General features: G+C 36.5%; 1 protein-coding gene across 1 annotated transcript; it reads left to right on the top strand.

Annotated features, from left to right (window-relative positions):
* Positions 1-6,089: 6,089 nt before the first annotated feature.
* On the top strand, positions 6,090-20,029 carry klf3 (Kruppel like factor 3 (basic)). The gene is made up of 7 exons (XM_084392532.1): positions 6,090-6,351; positions 13,380-13,431; positions 14,306-14,689; positions 15,540-15,702; positions 15,856-16,000; positions 17,275-17,423; positions 17,772-20,029. The coding sequence occupies exons 2-7, from the start codon at positions 13,399-13,401 to the stop codon at positions 17,951-17,953; spliced, it is 1,056 nt and encodes a 351-aa protein (XP_084248658.1). The 5' UTR covers positions 6,090-6,351; positions 13,380-13,398; the 3' UTR covers positions 17,954-20,029.
* Positions 20,030-20,848: the final 819 nt, after the last annotated feature.

The raw sequence follows: 20,848 nt of genomic DNA on the forward strand, positions 1-20,848 counted from the left end.
AGGAGGTTCTTATTCTTCAGAAATGGTTTTGGGTGTGGTCCAGGCTCTTCAATAACCTTTTAAAGGGTAAGTATTGCTTAAGGGATGGGTTTTGGTCAGGTCTTGGCCACGCGTAGCAATATACATGAAATCACAGCTGTCTTTGTGAAATATTTCAACATAACACATTTCAACTGTCATTCCCAATGCTCACTTTGTCATAATGGCCTGTTTAACCTTTTGTGTATGTACTTGCATGTGAGTGACAGATGTAACTTTTTCACCTGCATTTCGCCAAGAGCGACCCTCTGAAGTTGTATCTGTCCCAAGGAGAACCTGTGAACAGAAAGTTGAGAAGTTCAGCAGAATTTATAGAATACTTGCAGAACATGTTAAACCAGGAGGAGAGTTTGTAAAGCACTTGGTTAATGTTTGCTGGAACACGGAAACTGTCAGAAAATATTATATATATATATATATTTTTTTTTTTACATATTTACACAAAACAGCACACCCAACCAGAGTTAATTCCCTCACTCTGACCTGAATCTCTGAATCAAATGAGGGCAACTGAAAGCATTTTGTATCTAACTCCATATGTATTACATAAATCGTTGCATAAATGATTTGCATAAATTCTCACTGCAGGCAAACTAAAATGCAGACGTAAGATGTAAGTTTCATGTCAGGGTTTATAAACAAACTCTAAACAATGTCGTTCTCTCCCGGGGGCATCACTTTGCCACCAAACCCTCTTATGTGACAGTAATGGGTGCAATTAATCATTTTAATAAGCCATGTGTTGCTGTGGAATAACAATCAAGTCACTGTAAAGGGGTTGATGTTAGAGGTGCAGACCAATCCATTTCTTTCATTAAATTCGAACAGTTGATATCTGTTTTATCTATACTGTAAATCAAACATATATGTGGTAACATATGCTATTTGAACATTTCCATTCAGAAACTAAAGTGTTTAAACACTGAAAAAAGTGTAACAAGTGTAAAAGTGTAAAAAGTGTAAAAAAAGTGATTTTTTTTTTTTACTTTGAAACAATTTTCACTCAAAAAAATGCAGGTTTTATTATCTGTAGGGAGGACCACACACATGCATTTTGAGTTTCATGTTTTATGGGGACTTTACATAGACATAATGATTTGTATACTGTACAAACTGTATTCTATCCTCTAACCCTAACCCTATAACCCTATAAAAAAAACATCACTTAGTATTATTTATAAGCTGTTTTCCTCATGGGAAACACTATTCGACATCTATTTGAGTTATATGATATTTAAAATGATGCAGTCATATTCATAGATAATATTCTTCAATCTTTCTTGCTCTGTGAAAGTAAGTGATAGTTGCTGCCAGCACAACTGTAGAATGTGCAGAAGAATACAGCAGCTTGTTAAGCATAAAGTGAATCTTGCATTGTCTCACAGCAGAGAACCAAAAGAGGAAAAACATTTCCCTTAACCAAGCATCACTGCCAAATACTTTTTGCCCATTGTTTTGGGAGACAGAACTAGCTTTTGTTTGACACATTGTGATTCAACTGTTGTACTTATTTTCTCCAATCACTTGTGGTCTTCGTAAATTACATAAGAATCCATGAAAACATTCATTGGCTGTACATTGTGAACTTTCCATTGATTGTTAATGTGTTGTTTCGAATCTATTCGTTTTATTGTCAACAATTCATCCATTTCTATGTTTCCTTTTCTAATTAAAAAACAAATCCAGTCAATTTCTGTAAAGCTCTTTGAAATATTTATACAAATAAATTTGACTTAACTATTAACAATCAAACAAAAAACAGCAATCATAATAATACAAAGTAAAAACTGCACTGTTAACTGGCTTATGGTCACATTTCAGATATTTGCATTTTTGTCACCATCTCATTTTCTTCTTTTTTTTTTTTTCCAACATCATCTCAGCCTTGGGGGTTTGTAAGTTTCAACAGAACATTCCATTGTGTGCATGTTTTTCAGAGAAAATAATGTGGGTGTTTGGTTTCACACTGTATATATATATGCTAAACGTGTATGTGCTTGTGGATTCACGTGTGTTGGGGTAGGTCATCACATGTGGTCCGGATAACCGTATAGTACCTATATTTATATATGTATTTATTTCTACATTTATTTATTTCTACATTTATTTATTTATGTATTTCCACATTTCTACATTTATTTATTTCTGTATTTCCACATTTCTACGTTTATTTTTCCCTGCGCCTGTATGCTAATTGACCTATGGCTAAGCCACGCCCCCTCCACTCACTCGGACAAACAGTCAACAGTCACAGTAGGAGACATTTCACATTTATTTATTTCTGTATTTCTACATTTATTTATTTCTGTATTTCCACATTTCTACGTTTATTTTTCCCTGCCCCTGTATGCTAATTGACCTATGGCTAAGACACGCCCCCTCCACTCACTCGGACAAACAGTCAACATTCGGTAACAGGCCTATGGCAGCTGTCACAGTAGGAGACATTTCACAGGAGGCAATTGATGATTTTTGGAGACAGAAAGATTATATACAGTATCATCTCGAAGTCACCAAAGGTAGGGTGACCATACGTCCTGTTTAACCAGGACATATCTGGCCAGGATTTCGAGATCGCCCAAAATGCCCGGGATTCGTCTTTTGCTTTCTATAGTCACCATTCATTATGTTTACATTATTACGTTATTTGACACTGACACGTACGTGCCAGCTTTGCAGGTCATGCATTCCGATTCACACGGATCCCGATCGAGACGAAAACACAGGAATTTTCTTAGCAATGCTACACGCACATCAACCGATCACTTGTTTAGCGTTCATGTAAACACTACATTCAGATTAACCAATCGGAATTAATTCAGTACTGCTGAATCAAAAGGTGTACATGTAAACAAAATGAATGGCGACGAGAAAGCAAAAGCCGAATCGCGGATATTTTGGGCGATCTCGAAATCCCGGCCGGACATGACCTGGAATATGGTCACCCTACCAAAGGGGCCTTATATGCATTGGAGGGTTATATTAATAATTTTATTGTTGAGAAGGTCGATAAGTATGAAGGACTAAAAATTACAGAAGGAAAAATAAATTAATAAATAAAAAAATAAAAGTAGAAATAAATAAATAAATGCAGAAATAATAGTCAAAATGGTACCTGGTTATCCGGACCACATGTGATGACCTACCCCAACCCCGCCCCTAAACCTACCCGTCACTGGGGTTACGACCATAGACTGTAAAAAAATAGGCTTGTTCGACTTCATGCAGCTCTGCGCAGACCGATCGGCGGCTGACTTGAAGCAGTGCATGCCGGTTAGAAATTTTGTCCGACTTGATACAGCGCCAACGCCACGTGACTGTGACGTATGCCATCAAAGTACCGCGCGAGCAATTCGAGAGTAGCCGGAGAACTCAGCCAGCGCAGCTTCTCAAGAGCGGCTGCACTGGGCTGCAGGAGCTCTGATGACGACACTGCTGTTCCACGATTGGCCGGATTCACCGCATGACAACGATCACGTGTGTTTCGTGTTTATTTCGAACACCTTTAGTTCCTCTAAAGCTCTCAAATCAGTTTATTATAACAGTGAAAACTCTTTTCATGTCGTTGTCATGTTATATTGTGTCATGTTTATCAAATTAAAACTGCTTAAAAAACGTAGACTCTACTTCATTGATAGTAGCTTATGTTGAACTTTATTCTTGTTCAACAGACGCTGTATAAAGCTGTACATAAAGTATTGAATGAAAATGTCTCTGAAACATCTGTGTATTATTTGGCAAATATTTGACTTCAGCTGTGGTAAAGTATGCAAACACCACGTGAGCGGACAGAGCGGTCACAACGGGAACCAGAAAGTGTCCGACTTCACGTCTCCGTTTGCAGCTCCTCCCCGCCTGCACGCGGCTACTCTCGCCGATCGGTTGCATCCAGCCGCAGCCGATGTCGAACACACCTAATACGACCAACCAAGAGCGGTTGTGGTCACGTGTGGTCACGTGTGGTCCGGATAACCGTATAGTACCGAACTGGATAAATAAATAAATAAATACATGTAAAAATACAGAAATAGCCATTTATATTACCAAAATGTATTTATTTTCACTATTATTTCTGCATTTATTTATTTATTTCTACTTTTATTTATTTATTGATTTTTCCTTCTGTCATTTTTAGTCCTTCATAGAAAACAGCTCTGTAAATTGACACTACAGAAAAATTACTTATTGATTATTGAAAATCATTGGAATCTTTCTTGTTGAAGGCATTTTATTGTATTGTTATTGGCTATTGAGGAGGCCAGTTTTATTGTTCACAAAGCCCTGAATGAGATAAGATAAGTGTAAATGTTCCATCCTCCATGACACCATGAGATAAATGATCATTCGCTGGAAGAAATGAGTCTATGATGACATCATGTCCTTTATGAGATCATACTTAAAATAACAGTCTAAACATATTTTTGCATTCTATTTTAGGCTCACAGAAGTTGTAAAGTTATTAGCTAACTCAATTCAAGAGTGTTTAACTTTTACTTTATTACATTTATTTGATGGTGTAAACCAGATGAAAGCACAGAGTTTCCGGAGCATCTTTTCTATAACAGATTTTTGCCCAACTCGATTAACCTGAAAATATTTTGGCCAAGGTGTTTACAAAGCAAAATGACGCCATTCACCATTGTTTAATAATTGAAAAACAGGCTGTCACACAAATATCAATGATAATCCTGCCTATAGCTGTAGCTTCTCCATAGACGTAATGGTTTTTATACTGTACAAACTGTATATTATCTGCCCTTACTACCCCCCCCCCCCCATCCTGTATGATTTATAAGCTTGTTTCCTCATGACACGAGTACACACACACACACACACACACACACACGCACACACACAATGATTTCATAATCATTTCACACCCTCTTGAATTAGATGAAAGTAGGCAAAAGCACAGACTTTTGTACAATAATGAATAGTTACATGCATACAAACAAACTTGTTTGCTTGGAGTTTTGCCAGTTCCAGTTCCACACCCCTAACTGTCAAAAGAAAAAAGAAAATAAATTCATAGTTGTGCAGTATTGGTATGGCAGGTATTTGCGAAGAACACATAGAGAGAGATGTGGGTGGGTGAGAAGGTGAGAGTGTCGGGGACGAGAGTAATTCTGGCAAAGGTCTGGTAATCTGAAATGTTTGCTTTATTATTACGGGTAATAGACACAGGTTGGGTTTATGTGCACTGGCGTCATCAGGTTTGCTATTGTTGCTGATGACTTGGCATAACTCCAGTCCATTATTATTATCTTTAATAACTATACACACCTTTGATTGACTGACAGGTTCAATAATCTCAATGTGTGTTAATATACTTTCACTATATCATGGTATTATATATACAGTATTTGTGTGTGTGTGTATGTGTGTCTGTCTGTCGGTGTGCGGCCTGGTGAACCCCTACATTATGGGGACAAAATGTCCCCACAAAGATCACACTATCCAAGGTCCTTGTGTGGATTTTTTTTTGGTCCCAAATAAGGAAAACAGCTTATAATGAACTAAATTATGTTTTTTGAAAATGTAAAAATGCAGAAAGTTTTCTGTGATGGGTAGGTTTAGGTGTAGAGTTAGTGTAGGGGATAGAATATACAGTTTGTACAGTGTAAAAATCATTTTGTCTATTAAAAGTCCCCATAAAACATGAAAATGCATGTGTGTATGAGAGTGAGTGAGTGAGTGAGTGAGTGAGCCTCTAACCTGGCCCCCTGCATTCTTTACCTTTTATTAACATGATCAAACATTTAACAATAAAGAGTGTATAATTAATAAATTATGTAAGTATTCTTTCATTGTTGCAGAACCAGGCGACCTTTATCCATGCTCGTTAGATCTTTGAAACTCTGTGAGGCGTGTCTTGTCAGGAAGGGAAAGAGGAGAGATAGAGAGAGACAAACATAGAAGGAAGGAAAGGGCGTAGAGGGAGAGGCAGGCACACACACACACACACACACACACACACACACACACTCACACCCAGCCCTTTCTCTTCTGCCCCTCCTGTCTCCGTGCTGAGCGTATCTGAAGCCAAGAGCGCGCCCGTGAGCGCGCCCCACCCTCACCTCCCGCGAGCGCCCTCCCGCCCGGCCTTAATCATGTGATAGACGCTAAATTCACTCAGGACACTTTAAACGCTTGGAGAAGAAGTTGTTTCGTAACACTCTGGAAAGTTTTCGGCCTCTGCCTTAATGCAAGTGTGTCATTTGGATGTGTTTCATGCTATCGTGATTCGGGTCGTCTGTCGTCTGTGGTCTTTCATAACGGCGCACTTTTAACTTGAGGAATATTTACTGACATGTAAGTAAAGGCTATGTTACTATATCTTTATTAAATAACATTAACTGTCTTCAAATAAGTAAAAACAAAGCATTCTCCTGCTCCTGCTGTTGTAAACTAACATTTCAGTCCATCTTAAACTCTTACTTTTAAAATAAATTAATATTTAATAAATTAAAACAAAATAGCCTAGCTACTAACACACGTGTGTATAAGTAAAACAGACCTAGGCTACATGTCTTCTGTCCTTTTATAGAAAGTGGACTTTTCTACAATAGTTCTGACAAATGGGTCAATGTGAAATCATAGAGAGTATGTGTGAAATAAGGATGATGTCCGAGATGATGGCAACGAGAAATCTTTGTTTTACATATGTGCCAATCTCTCAGAAATGTCATCTTTGTTTTCATGTTTGGATGGAGAATTTTTTTAGACAATTTTCTACACACACGCACACACACAAATTGTCAAAATAATAATAACTCTGAAATGTCGTGTAAAAAAAGTATCAAAACATTGTTTTTTCCATTGAAAAAACGCGTGTACACAACTTTATCATTATTCAATAAACGTTTTATAAACATTCTGACATTAAGTCTTTAATAGTAAGAAGTTTAAGTGGGGCTACTCCATTTGACCCGACAACATATTCGTAAAACGTTAAAATATGTGATATTTAATGACCAAGAAAGGGGTCCTTTCTATTTTACAGCAGGCTATACTTTTCTTTTTACAATCTTCGGACAGTTAACACCGCCTAAACATTTTTACTTTAACAATATCACAAAGTCAAAATTACTTGAATTGAGAATTTGTCCGGCAAAGAAGTCATTTACATTTTTTTATTGAATGAATTGCATTTTTGAACAACTTCAAAATAATGAGGGCCAAGTCATTGACATGTAGACATCTCATTTGTTTGTTTTGATTATTGTGAGTTATAATATTGCTCTTTTGGCACTTATTGTTTGATTGCTCAGACCAAGCTGTACCTACTGTCACTGATGTAGTTGTACTGAGACTGTGTTCTTGGCTGGACTTTAATCTTGTATCAGCAAAATTAATTAACACAATTTACAGTCACTCAGTCCATTTATGATCAGTGCCAGAGCGGTATGCAAATGTAATATTCAGGCATATTAAATGCACTGTACAGCCATAGCAACTTGTGTGCAGGATCATGTTGATGGCTCAGTTGGATTTTTTAACTAAACATTTATTTTGTCACATTTCTGTGTTAGGAAGTGAAGAGAATTTCTCTGCGACTCCTTATAATAAGTTTAAATATTAACAATAACAGTATTGCATTAATACTTGTCAGGTCTTCAGTTTATGTAGCCTACATGTCATGACACCTTGATTCATATGTTTTATTAGATCTATATATAGATTTTTGAATATACTCTCAATTCATTTGGCAAGATTTTTGCTGAATATACATTCACAGGTCTTAATGTGGTACCATCCAACTTTATTAAAGTAAAAAATATTATTTACCATGGCTTCAAGCCCCATTCTGGCTTATGCAGTAATTAATTTGGGTTTTGATGGGCTATATTTAGAGTGTGTGTGTATGTTCAGCTATTCATAATAGGCCAGCCTGCATCCACAATTTGGACTGTATGAAGATTAGCTGCACTGCATGGTTGACGTAACATTTTAGATGTAAAAATCAAATACAATAAAACTCATAGTCCAAGTCCCATGGTCAACTGTATTCTGAGCTTTGTTTCAAGGCTGAGGTTTGCGTCAGACATTCCATCTGGCATATGGAGCCTCTTTTCCTGTTTTCAGCATTTGAGGGGAGGCTGCCTAGGGGGAGTGAACACACACACACACACACACTAACACACACATGACTGGAAACTCCACCCACTTACACGACTCTTTCCTTAGATCAATACTCTGATGTTATCGCAATGCACACACACACAATCCACTACAAAAGAGGATCGTTTTCAGAGCCGCATTCCATTGTTAAAATGCTCTCTCTCTCTCTCTCTCTCTCTCTCTCTCTCTCTCTCCTCTCTGTCTCTCTCTCTTTCTCTTTTTCTTTAGTTTGAGAAAAGGCAAGAAAGGAAAATATGGCCCCCATGTAGCAGAGCTCCTCTATGTGTTAATCTCACTATGGAAACAATAACAGACACACTGTGGCCTTCTTGCTAAATTTGGTCTTCGGTCTAAATTTCAGTCTAATCTGATCTAATCTTTCAGTCAGATAGAAGCCTGCCCTATAAAGTTTTCCACATTGGGATCTCTTTCAATCTCAGATCTTATCTAGCTTACAAAAATGTTCTAAGAATGTTTTGCTCACATTTCCATTAAGTTATAAAAACATTATTTTTGAATGTTCTTTAAATTCCAGTTTTTCAGAAACCCTTGTTATTAGCGACAACTTACAAGAGACTGAAGCGCCAACCTTTAACCCGCAGAAAAAGATCAACCCTCAGCAACAATTTAAAAGTTGCCAAGTTACGCGGGAAAACTTACAAGAGTTAGTTGCCAAGTGTTGGCACTTGGCAAGCGAACTTGGCAACGCTGGAAGAGAGGCTCTCGGGAGCTCGCGTGAACATCACATCGTTTTGATTTTCCCGGCAAAAGCGGCCAGAGTCCTTCACATAAAAATCAGTTTAATAGACAACCTAGGAAGTTGGGGAAGGTCTCGCTTTTTAAGTTTCATTACAAGCTGTTCACTGGCAATAAAAAAAGCTATTAATACATGAAAATCTTACATATAGCCCCCTTAAAGACCAGATAACTTTGAAAGAGCGTTCTGTTAACGTTACTGGAGGAAAGTTTGTTCATAACTTTGAGAGAACCTTGCCAGAACGTCCAAAAGTTCTGAGAACATTCCCTGTTAGGGCAAGCATTTCTCAGACACCTGGCAGAAAGAGCTATCTGTTATCTGAGAGCGGTGGTTATTGACGGGTTGTGTGCATTGAACCAGTGCTGTTTAGTTCGGTTTTGGGTTTTACATGGGCTTGCTATTAGATTCTGCACTTTGTAATTTTGGTTTTCGTATTTTCTCCATGTCAGCAAGCTGGACCATTCCTCACCACTAGGAAACTGCATTAGAGCGTAACACTGCCGTTTTGTGGTTTTGAGTGTGTGTGTGCCTTAATGGATTTGCCTACTTTTTCACTGGTCTGCAATGTTGAGTGAAGAGCGTGTGTGATTTATAGAGTATCACACATGGTAGATTTGAGGTCAAGAAAAATAATTTATAGTCACACTAAACTCTAAAGAGACTGGAAATGTGAAGTTAAAGTGATAATGTGATATGACAGAGCAGAGGGTAGAAACAGATTGGGTTATAAACTTACAAAAACTATAATTATAGTAAAATTAAGTATTTAAACAACTTAATTTAATGGGTTGTAGAGAATTATAATTATTGGTTTTTGATGTGTTATGAAGTCTTGCGCAAGTTGGCACACCGTATTAACTGCATCAAGTGGAGCGTGTATCAACCTCTGCATTTTATGAGTCTGTTAAGTTTAATTGCCGGTTGCGTGAGTTTATCTGTGTGTGTGTATTGTTGTTAGCAGTGTAACGGGTTCACTTAAACTCTGCCAAGCCTGGAGGACATTGTGATTGTGACAGCTCTCTCTCTACCTCACTTTATCATTGTCTTATAAAGAACTTCTTCACCCCTTTGAGAAAAACATAACAAAATCCATATAGAAAAACTCATACATAAAAACTGTCCTCGTTCAACAACGATGGCGATATAAAAACTGTTTCTCTTGGAAAAGGACTGTTTGTTTGACTTAAGATTTCCTAAGAATGAGCTTAGCAGGCGTTGATGCTTCTGCAGATGAGTTGAAAAGAAAAGCAGTGCTTTGATAAGTGTATATCATATAAAACTTTGGGTTCAATAAGATGCCTTTAAAAAAAAAAGGAAATTAATACTTTTTTTCATTGCATTGAATGAAATGCATTGAGTCGAAATTTTACATTTTTCCAATAAATGCTGTTCTTTTTGAATGTTCTTTTCATCAAATAATGCTGAAAAAAAAAATGTCTCACGGTTTCCACAAAAATATTAAGCAGCACAACTGTTTTCAACATTGATAATAATAAGAAATCTTTCTTGAGCAGCAAATCAGCATATTAGAATGATTTCTTCAGGATCATGTGACACTGAAGACTGGCAATCAGGAATAAATTACATTTGAAAAGAAAGGAATATAGAAAACCGTTATTTTAAATAGTTTTTATGGTTTTGGTCAAATAAATGCACCTTTGATGAGCATAAGAGACTTTAACAAATCTTACTGAACCCAAACTTTCAAACAGTTCTTTCTTACAGGAGCTTGACTAACATCAGATTCCTTAAGATGGTTCAGCTCATGCAGTTTTAAAAATGTGAGGTTAGTTCAACCAATTATTTTGGCAAAACCTATATGTAACTTTAGTTTTTCCCCCATCGATCCATCCATCCATTTTTCAAACCGTTTGTCCTGTGTAGGGTCGCGGGTATATATGTGACGTCCTTTAGGGTCACATACGGTATGCGGAATTATAAATGAAATATGAGAGGACTGTAATGCTTTTTTTGTCATTTTTGCAGCTTGGTAGCATCTGTCCCCATTCACTTTCATTGTATGGAAAAGAACAGTACATTGTTCTACTGTGTCTAATGGAAGAAAGAAAGCCATACAGCCTTAACATGAGAGTGAATCAGTAATGGCAGAACTTTCATTATTGGCTGATCTATTCATTTAAAACACAACAGTGTCTAGTTACAAAATCGTCCTCTTAGTTAAGTTTTCAAACTGATGTTAGCGTTTAAGTTTAACTCATCTTTTGTGTCTTGTCTTTTATTTTGGTATCTATTTAGCTATATACTGTTGATTTGAGGTTTGGATGAGTATGTCTGTTGTGTGTATGTTACTGTATGTTGTTTTCTTAACCCACACCTGACCCTGGGGCCATTGGGAGTGCTTCCCAAGCCTGTGTGCTTGTGTGAGCGCCACTGTCTCTTGCAATAGTAGACCTGTTTACAGGTATATGTGTGTCTGAAATCTCAGAAAGACTGAATTTGCTGGGAGTGTATCTGAACTCAGTAGACCTTGTCCGAATTGTTCTGCATGTGTGTGCGTGCATGTGCATGTGTGTTACCAGCACCACCCTGGGTTAATGATTGTAAAAAGAGACTTTACATTCACCCCTCTCTCTCTCTCTCTCTCTCTGACTTTGGACTGTAAAAGCACTCACATATCATTAAGTCAGTCTCACGGCTCACTGATGAAGTGTCCCACATCCCGTTTCTGCCTTACTGAGTCCACGCACTCCACTGAATTCCAATGAAAACAAGTCCTGTGGGTCATTTTACTTTAACTTTTGGAAATAGAAAGGGTAGCCAGTACCTATACCTGTAGACTTTAGCACCTGCGTTTTTGTGTCGGTCTTTGTGCGCTCAGACAAAACGCACAGAAAGTTCAGCTAAGTATATTTGTCTCTTTTGTGTTCACAAGAACTCATGCTCATATGTAAGATGTCTGATGTGCTGGTGTTGCTATAGACCTTTCATCTCTTTCCTTTGTGCATTGTAGACTTCTTAGCTTTATTTCTCTTCTACTATGGGTACTTTTTACCCTGTGGACTTTTACAAAATAAACTTTCTTAAAATACACTTTTCACACTCTCACTAGGTCATTTAATTTCAGCTTACAACATCAAATCAGGCATCACATCATTTTTTTTTTTATCTTTTCCATCACATCTCAAAACATGTAGGCCTATCTTATTTAATAGCATTCTGTGGTGTAAATGACATTTTAACATATTTGGAATAAAATAGTCAAAACAGACTTTTTTGTCTTGCTAAGATTCATTTAAGAGATGGCTTTATCTTTTTAATTTCAACCATTTTCAGCTTTGAATACACTAACTGTAGATTGTGGTGGAAATGATGAACCGAGAGACAGTAATATGTTGTGTAAAATTGTTTATTTTATCTGATTCACTTGTAAAATTGATATATTTTCACAAATTATAGTAATATTAATATTAAACCTTTTTATCAAGTTATCATTAATTTATATTTTATTTATGTGATTTATTTATTTATTTATTTATTTATATCCACTATACCGTTTAAATGTTTGGGGTCTGTAAGATTTCTCCTTTTTTTGAGAGAGAGTGAAAGGGTGTATTAAAAGTGTCAGTAAAGATATTTATAATGACCTCAAAGATTTCTATTTTAAATAAATGCAAATAAATGTCTGAAGGATCATGTGACACTATGTAACGTCTGCTGAAAATTCAGCTTTGCCATTACAGGTATAAATTACATTTTAAAATATAATAAAATAAAAACCAGTGATTTTAATTTGTAATAATATTTCCCCATATTACCGTTTTTACTGTATTTTTGATCAAATAAAAGCAGCACTGTTGAGCATAAGAGATTTCTTCCAAAAACATTAATATCTTTCTGACCCCAAACTTTTGAACAGTAGTGTGTATTTAGGCTAAAGTTTATTATTAATATCTTTATGATGAATGATCATATTTCAAGACTGAAAATCTGGGTCTGATACATTAGTATCTCAATAAAATACCTAAAGACATCAACTTCCAGGACAGTTTTAACGCAAACCTCACTTAACACAAAAGGGGAAAAAAGTTATTAATTAGTTCATTCAAAACAAAGACCCCGAAGTTGAAGAAACACCCTAAGATGTGGTAAGATCAGGGAATGAATCATTATCTAAGGATGAAATTGTAGCATTTAGTAGCAATTCTATGATGTGGCCTCTCTGTTCCCCAAGACCATACTGGGTAAGTGGGTCAGGTGGAAAAAGCTTTCTAATAGTGTTGCAATCTTATGTACAACCACACACAAACAGTGTTCATTGCCCCGGGCATTTGAACTTCCCCTGTACTTTTAAGTGATTAGTGTTTCAGCACTTCTCTCATGCTTCGCTGCTTCCGTGTGCTTGGAATGAAGAATGATTTCCTGATGGCTCACGACACGTCTCTGATGCAGGATTCTTTTGCCACTAACTGATATACTACTGTTTGTTTTCTGTATTTCCCAGAATTCCAGTGGCAGCAGCCATGCTCATGTGTGACTCAATAAATACAGACATGGTGAGTACAGTTGTTAGGGTAAATATCTGTAAATAAATTAGTTGTAAAGAAATGGTTGGTATAAGTTTTATAGAGGTCTCTTCTACAGTGTTAAAAAGGAACATACTGGAGTATGTTTGACAAGGAAACTACTTGAAAATGACTTCAAAATTTCACGTTTAATTCAAAGTGTAAAATTTACTTATTTCTGAGTGACACTTGTTTCTATAGAAACCATTTTTTTTTTAGTGTATTAGCCAAAATACCTTTTTTTTTTTTAACTGATCTGAAACGTTTCTTCACTTCCTGATGCTTGTCTAGTTCTTTGCATCCGGTTTACGTGATTTTAAAGAAAACAATGCGTCTCTTTCCGTTTCCAATAACAAACCTGCCTTACCAACTAACGCACAATGGGCTGCCTGGCACATGGCCATCTGAACACCCCTGGTCTTGGGACATCGGAATGTTTGTCCAAGTGCAGAATCCCCACGCAATCTTTGAATTCTGGGGAATAGCACGAGACTCATTTATAGAGACTTAAAAGGATATTGTTGAATTGCATGAGTACATTATTTTAAGATATTATTCAAAACGTATCTCTAAAACTCATCTCGTACTTGCTTGCTTTCTCATTTTCTCTATTTTTCTCTAACTGCAGATGGACATGCATTCCTTTCTTATTAGGTTAGGAGTTTATATGGGGTGGGAAGTTGAATTTGGCTCATACTCAGTCATTCAAAGTAGTCTTTTTTGTCAGTTTATAGTCCCCAGACTCAACTGCTGCTCAGCACAGCTGCTTTTTATGAGTGCTTGTGTAATTATGTACATGTGAATGTGTAAATATGCTAGCAAGTTCACAGCGTGTTGAAAGTCTCTCTTTCTCTTTCTCTCGCAGTCATTATACCAGATTAAACCCCCATCTGAGGCATTTGGAGTCGTATCATCCGTGGTCAATTCCGCAGCCCAGCTGTACCATCCCTTCTTCCCCAGCTATCAGCACTACACCTACGGGAGCCCCCCTCACACGCACCCTCAGTCCCAGGATGTCCATTACTCCCAGAACGAACCTGTCGACTTGACCGTCAGCAAAAGATCCTCCGTTTCGTCGCCTTCCTCATCTCTGGCATCGTCATCACCTAGAGCCACTCCTCCATCCTTTTATGAGCGCGCCAGTCCAGTCACACATCCTCTCTTCAGCTCCGGCTCTGGAACAGGAAGCACTTGCGGGTCATCTCAGACAAGGCAGCTGTCCCCACCACTGTCCCTTTCCATGCCAGCGGTAAGAATAGGGGTGATGCTTTACCGTTGGTGCCATGATTATTTGATTATTTACATGATAATACAACATGTGTAAAAAAAACATGGTATTACCATACATGAAAACAGTCTATAAATGTCTCGTTTTATTTGCTAGTTCACATGATATGATACTCGTTTAAAAAAACATAAAAAATACAATTCATACATACATTTACTTGAATACACATCTTCTAAGCACGTTCTTAATTTCTGATTTAAAATAGATGTTATTATTATTATTATTTAATATCTAAACAAAACTGCTTCACTGCTTATTATCCACCAAATAAAGGTTTTGTGTTGTGACTATGTAGAAAAACATGCATACAAATAAAAAAAATTGGGGTCATTATAATTAAAATGATTTTTTTCTTATTCTCACCAAGGCTGAACAATTAATTAATAATGGTTTTCTTTTTTTAATATATTTCAAAATGTAATTCATTCCTGATGGCAAAGCTGAATTTTCAGCATCATCAGTGTCACATGATCCTTCAGAAATCATTCTATGGTGATTTGGTGCTTAAGAAATATTTCTTATTAATTTCTATGTTGAAAACAGTTGTGCTGCTTAATATTTTTGTCGAAACTGATATTTTTTTTTCAGGTTATGAACAGTTTAATGCATCCTTGCTAAAAAAACCAAAACTTTTGAACTTTATTGTATATCATAGAGAGGACCCCTGTAATGCACTGACCCATGTATTAACAATTAATGAAGGCATATCAACAACTATGAAATAGTCTTTGTGGCTTCTTGTCTAAACCTTAGAGGCTAACAGACATATCTGATGTCATATATTTATCCGTCTGGGTTTTCTGGTTTACAGTTGACGCAGGTCTTGACACCCATTGTATCGAATCCTGGCATCATTCCAGTAATTCCAATGCTGCAGTCCTGTGTATCTGTGCTCTACCCCTCCTCCCTACACCTGCCTCCCTCCATCATGATTTCACCCATCACACCTGAGGATCCTGCTCACCACAAACAGTGTAAGGGGATGACATACAGTATCACACACAGGCATAATCACATTTGATTCTTAAGCAAACAATCATGAGTTTTAATGGGTAACAGTTGTATTAATATAGCCTTACATATTTTTTGTGTGTTTGATTGATTTCTCTCTTGTGTCTTGTCTTCAGTCCATGTAATGAAGTCAGAGAATCCCCCAAACAACCATGAGCTCCTCAAGCCAATCAAATCTGAGCCCCACTCTGAACACGCTCAGGATCCCAGCAGCCAGGAAATAACCTCATCCGTCATTACTGGCCCACCAAGTTATAATGAGTGAGTGCTGAGTCCTCAAACACTATCTATCTATCTATCTATCTATCTATCTATCTATCTATCTATCTATCTATCTATCTATCTATCTATCTATCTATCTATCTATCTATCTATCTATCTATCTATCTATCTATCTATCTATCTATCTATCTATCTTTACAGTAGAAGTATAAACATTTCTTCTCTGCATTTAAATACAGGAAGAAACTACATGACCTTTTAAAAAATGGGATCTCATTTATAGTGGGTTTGGCCTACAATTCTCTTTCAGTCCTGAAAGTATGTGTGTTTCTATATCTCATATTTCTTGCTGTGGGTCTGATAAAATCCCCCAAGTATGCACTTCAGACAGTGTGTCTCCAAGTATTCTTCAAACCCACATGGGGTGGGAACGTATCTGTACGTGAACGTGTACAACGTGTGCTTTAGAGTTGTGTAGACAGTGTTTTTTTTTTCTCTCTTTTTTTTTTTTGTGTGTGTATAAGTGCACTTTTACGGTGGATGTTTATGTGTGATGTCTTCTAATGGGTGTGGTGTTATCATCAGTTATGGACACATACTGAAAGAAAAATAAGTGGTGAAATAAAGAAAATGGAGCAATGTTTACGAGGAAGGGTGGAGAGAGCACTTGATGGAGAGAGGAAGGGAGGAGTAAGGTGGAGTGATAATTTTATAATGGGTACGGAGCCAAAAAACAACTACTTTTAGGAACAAATGTCAGTAAGTGGGAGAATAAGTGGTGTACTGTAGACGATGTAGCATAATCCGACGGGGAGGGTAAGGTGTATGGAGAGACGAGAGAGAGAAGCAGGATGTATTTAATTACAGGACGTATTTAGGCAGAACTTACAGTAAGAGGTATTTCTGTTAAGAAAATGCACGAAAAAATGTTTTGTCTTCCAGTCAGAATGTCCAGTCACAGCCTTTCCTTAACAAGTTGCACAACATGTCTGAGGCACAAATGGTTCAGAACGAGTTATGTGGTTAAGTGCCATGTGGTTAAGGCCTAAGTGTGAGCAGTAGCAATGAGTCTTGGCTCAGCAAGCCATGCACTACTAATAAAAATCACGAAGGAAGCACATAACAGCACCAAAAATCATATACTGTAATTAAACAAAATCTAATGTAGAGCAAAGGTCATCAATACATACAATAGTCAATGCTTTGAGGTCGACTGAATGTTATGACTCTGACCCCTGGTGGTTAAAGAAAGAGCTGCACTCCAAACAAAGACCATTAATAAATACATTCTTCTTTTTTTTTGTCTTTAACAGGGTAAACACACACTCTGTGATTGTACGTCGAAAGGTAGAATCTCCAGATCCATCGAAGAAGCGTCGAATTCATCGCTGTGACTTCAACGGCTGCAATAAAGTTTATACCAAAAGCTCCCACCTGAAAGCTCATAGACGTACGCATACAGGTAAATATATATGCACATCTATCTATCCGTCCATCCATTCATCCATATAATATTTGAATTTTTATTATTATTATCTATTACACTTGTTTACACTCATCTGTATTCAAGGCGCAAAAAATACTTATTTAGACTTGATGGTTAAAATTCTTTAACTGTAGAAAATGATATCAATATTTTTCATAAATGCATGAAACCAAAACAGTTGCAAAGACTTACACATGTATTTTTTAATAATCTTAGAGATTATTATTGACCCGTATACAGATAAAAATACTAATTTACTCTTACACTGATACTATTAAATGCTCTTCTAAACGTTCTTTCCCATCTCTTTGTGTGGCCGTTTAGGAGAGAAGCCCTATAAGTGCATGTGGGAAGGCTGTACGTGGAAGTTCGCCCGCTCTGATGAGCTGACCCGTCACTTTCGGAAGCACACGGGAGTAAAGCCATTCCAGTGCCCTGACTGTGATCGCACCTTCTCTCGCTCCGATCACCTCGCTCTGCACAAGAAGCGTCACCTGCTGGTGTGAGCTCAGTACTGCAGCACGTGAACGGAGCAGAACTCGCACCTTCTTTTAAGCCGTTGCTCAACAGGAGTTTCATCTTCGTGATGTTAAGGACCGTTTTGTGTATCCCGTCTACTCCCTGTCCTGGAAACGATGCGTATAGGCAGAAAGAGTGGAACTGATGGATTATACCATGTTAGCTCTTACTACAGGAAAATAATTATTGTCCAGGTTCAGCGTTACTATGGATATGGAGAAATGCTGATAGTGCTGTGGATATGACCCTTATCAATACAAAATCGAATGGCATTTAAATTCAAAGCAGTAGGCACCTTTAAGTCTTTTTCTTGATACCAAGCACTCTCTCTCTCCCTTATCTCTCTATACACGTCTCTTTCTCGTTTTGTTTTGCCCTCTGCAGGTCAGAGGGCCCGTTGTGCCAGTTACAGCACTACACAAACAAGCAAATGCACATGCAGTATGTCAGTAGCCAGTCACACACACAACTCAGACAGTTTCACACCGCCTCACTTATAACGTTGTTTTAGTTTGCAACTCGGGTCAAACCTGCACAATGTGAATTTTTCTCAGTTTTTTTTTTTTTAAATATTACTTGGTAAATAAATGTGTATACGCAGATCCTGTATATGTATTCAGCATGTGTGTTTCATGTTTCCATGAAAAGGACCAAAGCTGATTGACTATTTGATTGGGTCTGTCGGTCATTATACTTTGACTCTTAAGAGTTAAGTTTTGACAGAGAAATAGTTTTTGGTCCCAAAAGTAGCTTCCGAGCACCTGACCTATTACTAACCTAGTAAAACAGTGACATGTTTTATTCATTGTAATCGTGAATTAATACTGTAGTTTATTACCGTAAGTACTATGTACTGTGTGCAACATGCACAATTTTAGATTTAGTAATGAAATTATAGTAATGATTTTACCCCACATACATTCTAAAAATACAGGTTAATTATGTTTGAGAGGTCAAAATAGTGACTTAAAACACGAATAGGCTCGCTTGATCCTCCAACACATACATATTAGTTGCAAGGACTTATAGAATGCTTCTGTTTGCTTAATCTCACCGTTATTCATATTTGAATAATTTCTGTAATCATGAATAGTCATATAATCCTAAATATTTTGTTTCGTCCAGTGTCTGAGGCTCAAAAGGGTAAACTCTTTATTTCACTGAGGGGTGTTTAGGTGGAGAAGTTTGATAAATGTGAACCATTCAATAAAGGGCATTATTTTATTAGAGTGAGTTCATCTAGGTTATGGGTGAGATTGTCTTACTGCTAAAAATTTGTTTGTGAGAGATATGTTTAACGCGTGAGACAGTCATGGATACGTGCAGGGAGGAGTGTAGCCTACTCTTGTTTTTCTGTTTGTAGGTTTTGCGAATCATTTTTACGTGAACAAATGTTTGTAAAGGGCAATGTGTAAACAGAAACAGTGCACTTTAAAAATAGATTTGAAATGGCAAATATCTATAAACGGGGGGGTTATGAATAGTTTGAAGCTTTGGGCTACATCTCCTTGTTTTTCTCTGTCTTATAGTAGTTTAACAGTTTGTAATAGACCAGTTTTCTGATTTCTTTTATCAACTGAAGGACATTTTTGACATTTCGAAGGAGGGAAAGAACAAGGGGGCACTTACATAAGAAAGGAAAAAGTCCTTAATGAGACGAAAAAAAGAATTACAGAGAAAAAGGACGAAGCGTTTGTTTCTCGGTCTAATATAAACTGTAATATAAAATTAATAAACAGTTCACAGAAATGAACTAATCAGATAGGATAATGGAAATATTAATATATATAGTGTATATTTTTAAAGCAATAATATGACTGAATGGGCAATTTATAGAAAGCATGATTACGATGTATTTTTAATCCAAAACAAATATTATACATTTTTATAAAGATGTGAATCTTCTGTCTTTTTTTTATTTACTTTTTATTTTTCACAGTTCAAGGGGAATATTATGCTGTGTCATTATATCAAACTGTGAATTTAAATACAAATTGTTCAGACACTTTTTTTGTATTATGTAGATTTAAATATGTATCATTCAATAAACTTTTTATGGTGAATATTTTGTATAAATGTGTTGTCATTGTGTTTGATTTCAGGGGCGTAGCCATCATTTCAGAAGTGAGGGGAACAGAAATGTCAGGTCTAATACTAGCGTTTATCTGACCTTTGTCTAATTGACAGATTTTTTTTATTTATTTTTGTATTATTTTTGATTTGGTAAGATATTAAATACACTACTAAACAATAACCACTATTATATATATTTTCCCCTATATTTTATGACAATTTTATGATTGGTTTATGAACTACAAACACTTTAAGCCCTCATGTATTTTAAAAGTAAAAAAAAAAAAAAACTATCACCGAACAAGGGAGAAAATATACAGTGAAACATTACAATTGTTTAATGTTTTTGAAATAAGTCTCTTCTGCTCACCAATGCTGCTTTTATTCAATAAAAAATGCAGCAAAAACAGTAATATTGTGAAATACATTACAATTTAAAATAGCCATTTTCTATGTGAATATATTGTCAAATTAAATGTATTTACTCCTGATTATATTACTCCAGTCTTCAGTGTCACATGATCCTTCAAAAATCATTCTACTATGCTAATTTGCCATTCAAGAAACATTTATTATTATTATCTATGTTGAAAACAGTTGTGCTGCTGCTTCATATTTTTGTGGAAACCATGATACCATTCAAACGATTGAAAAAGAGAGAGAAATGAACACTTTTATTCATCAAGCATGCATTAAATTGATCAAAAGTGACAGTGAAAATAAACTATTTAATCAAATATTGATGTTTTGAACATGATTTCAGATGAAATGCAGCATTGGAGGAATCACTAAACTGCATGCATGCATAT

The sequence above is a fragment of the Rutilus rutilus genome, assembly GCF_951802725.1.
Source record: "Rutilus rutilus genome assembly, chromosome: 2".
Taxonomy (NCBI): Eukaryota; Metazoa; Chordata; class Actinopteri; order Cypriniformes; family Leuciscidae; genus Rutilus; species Rutilus rutilus.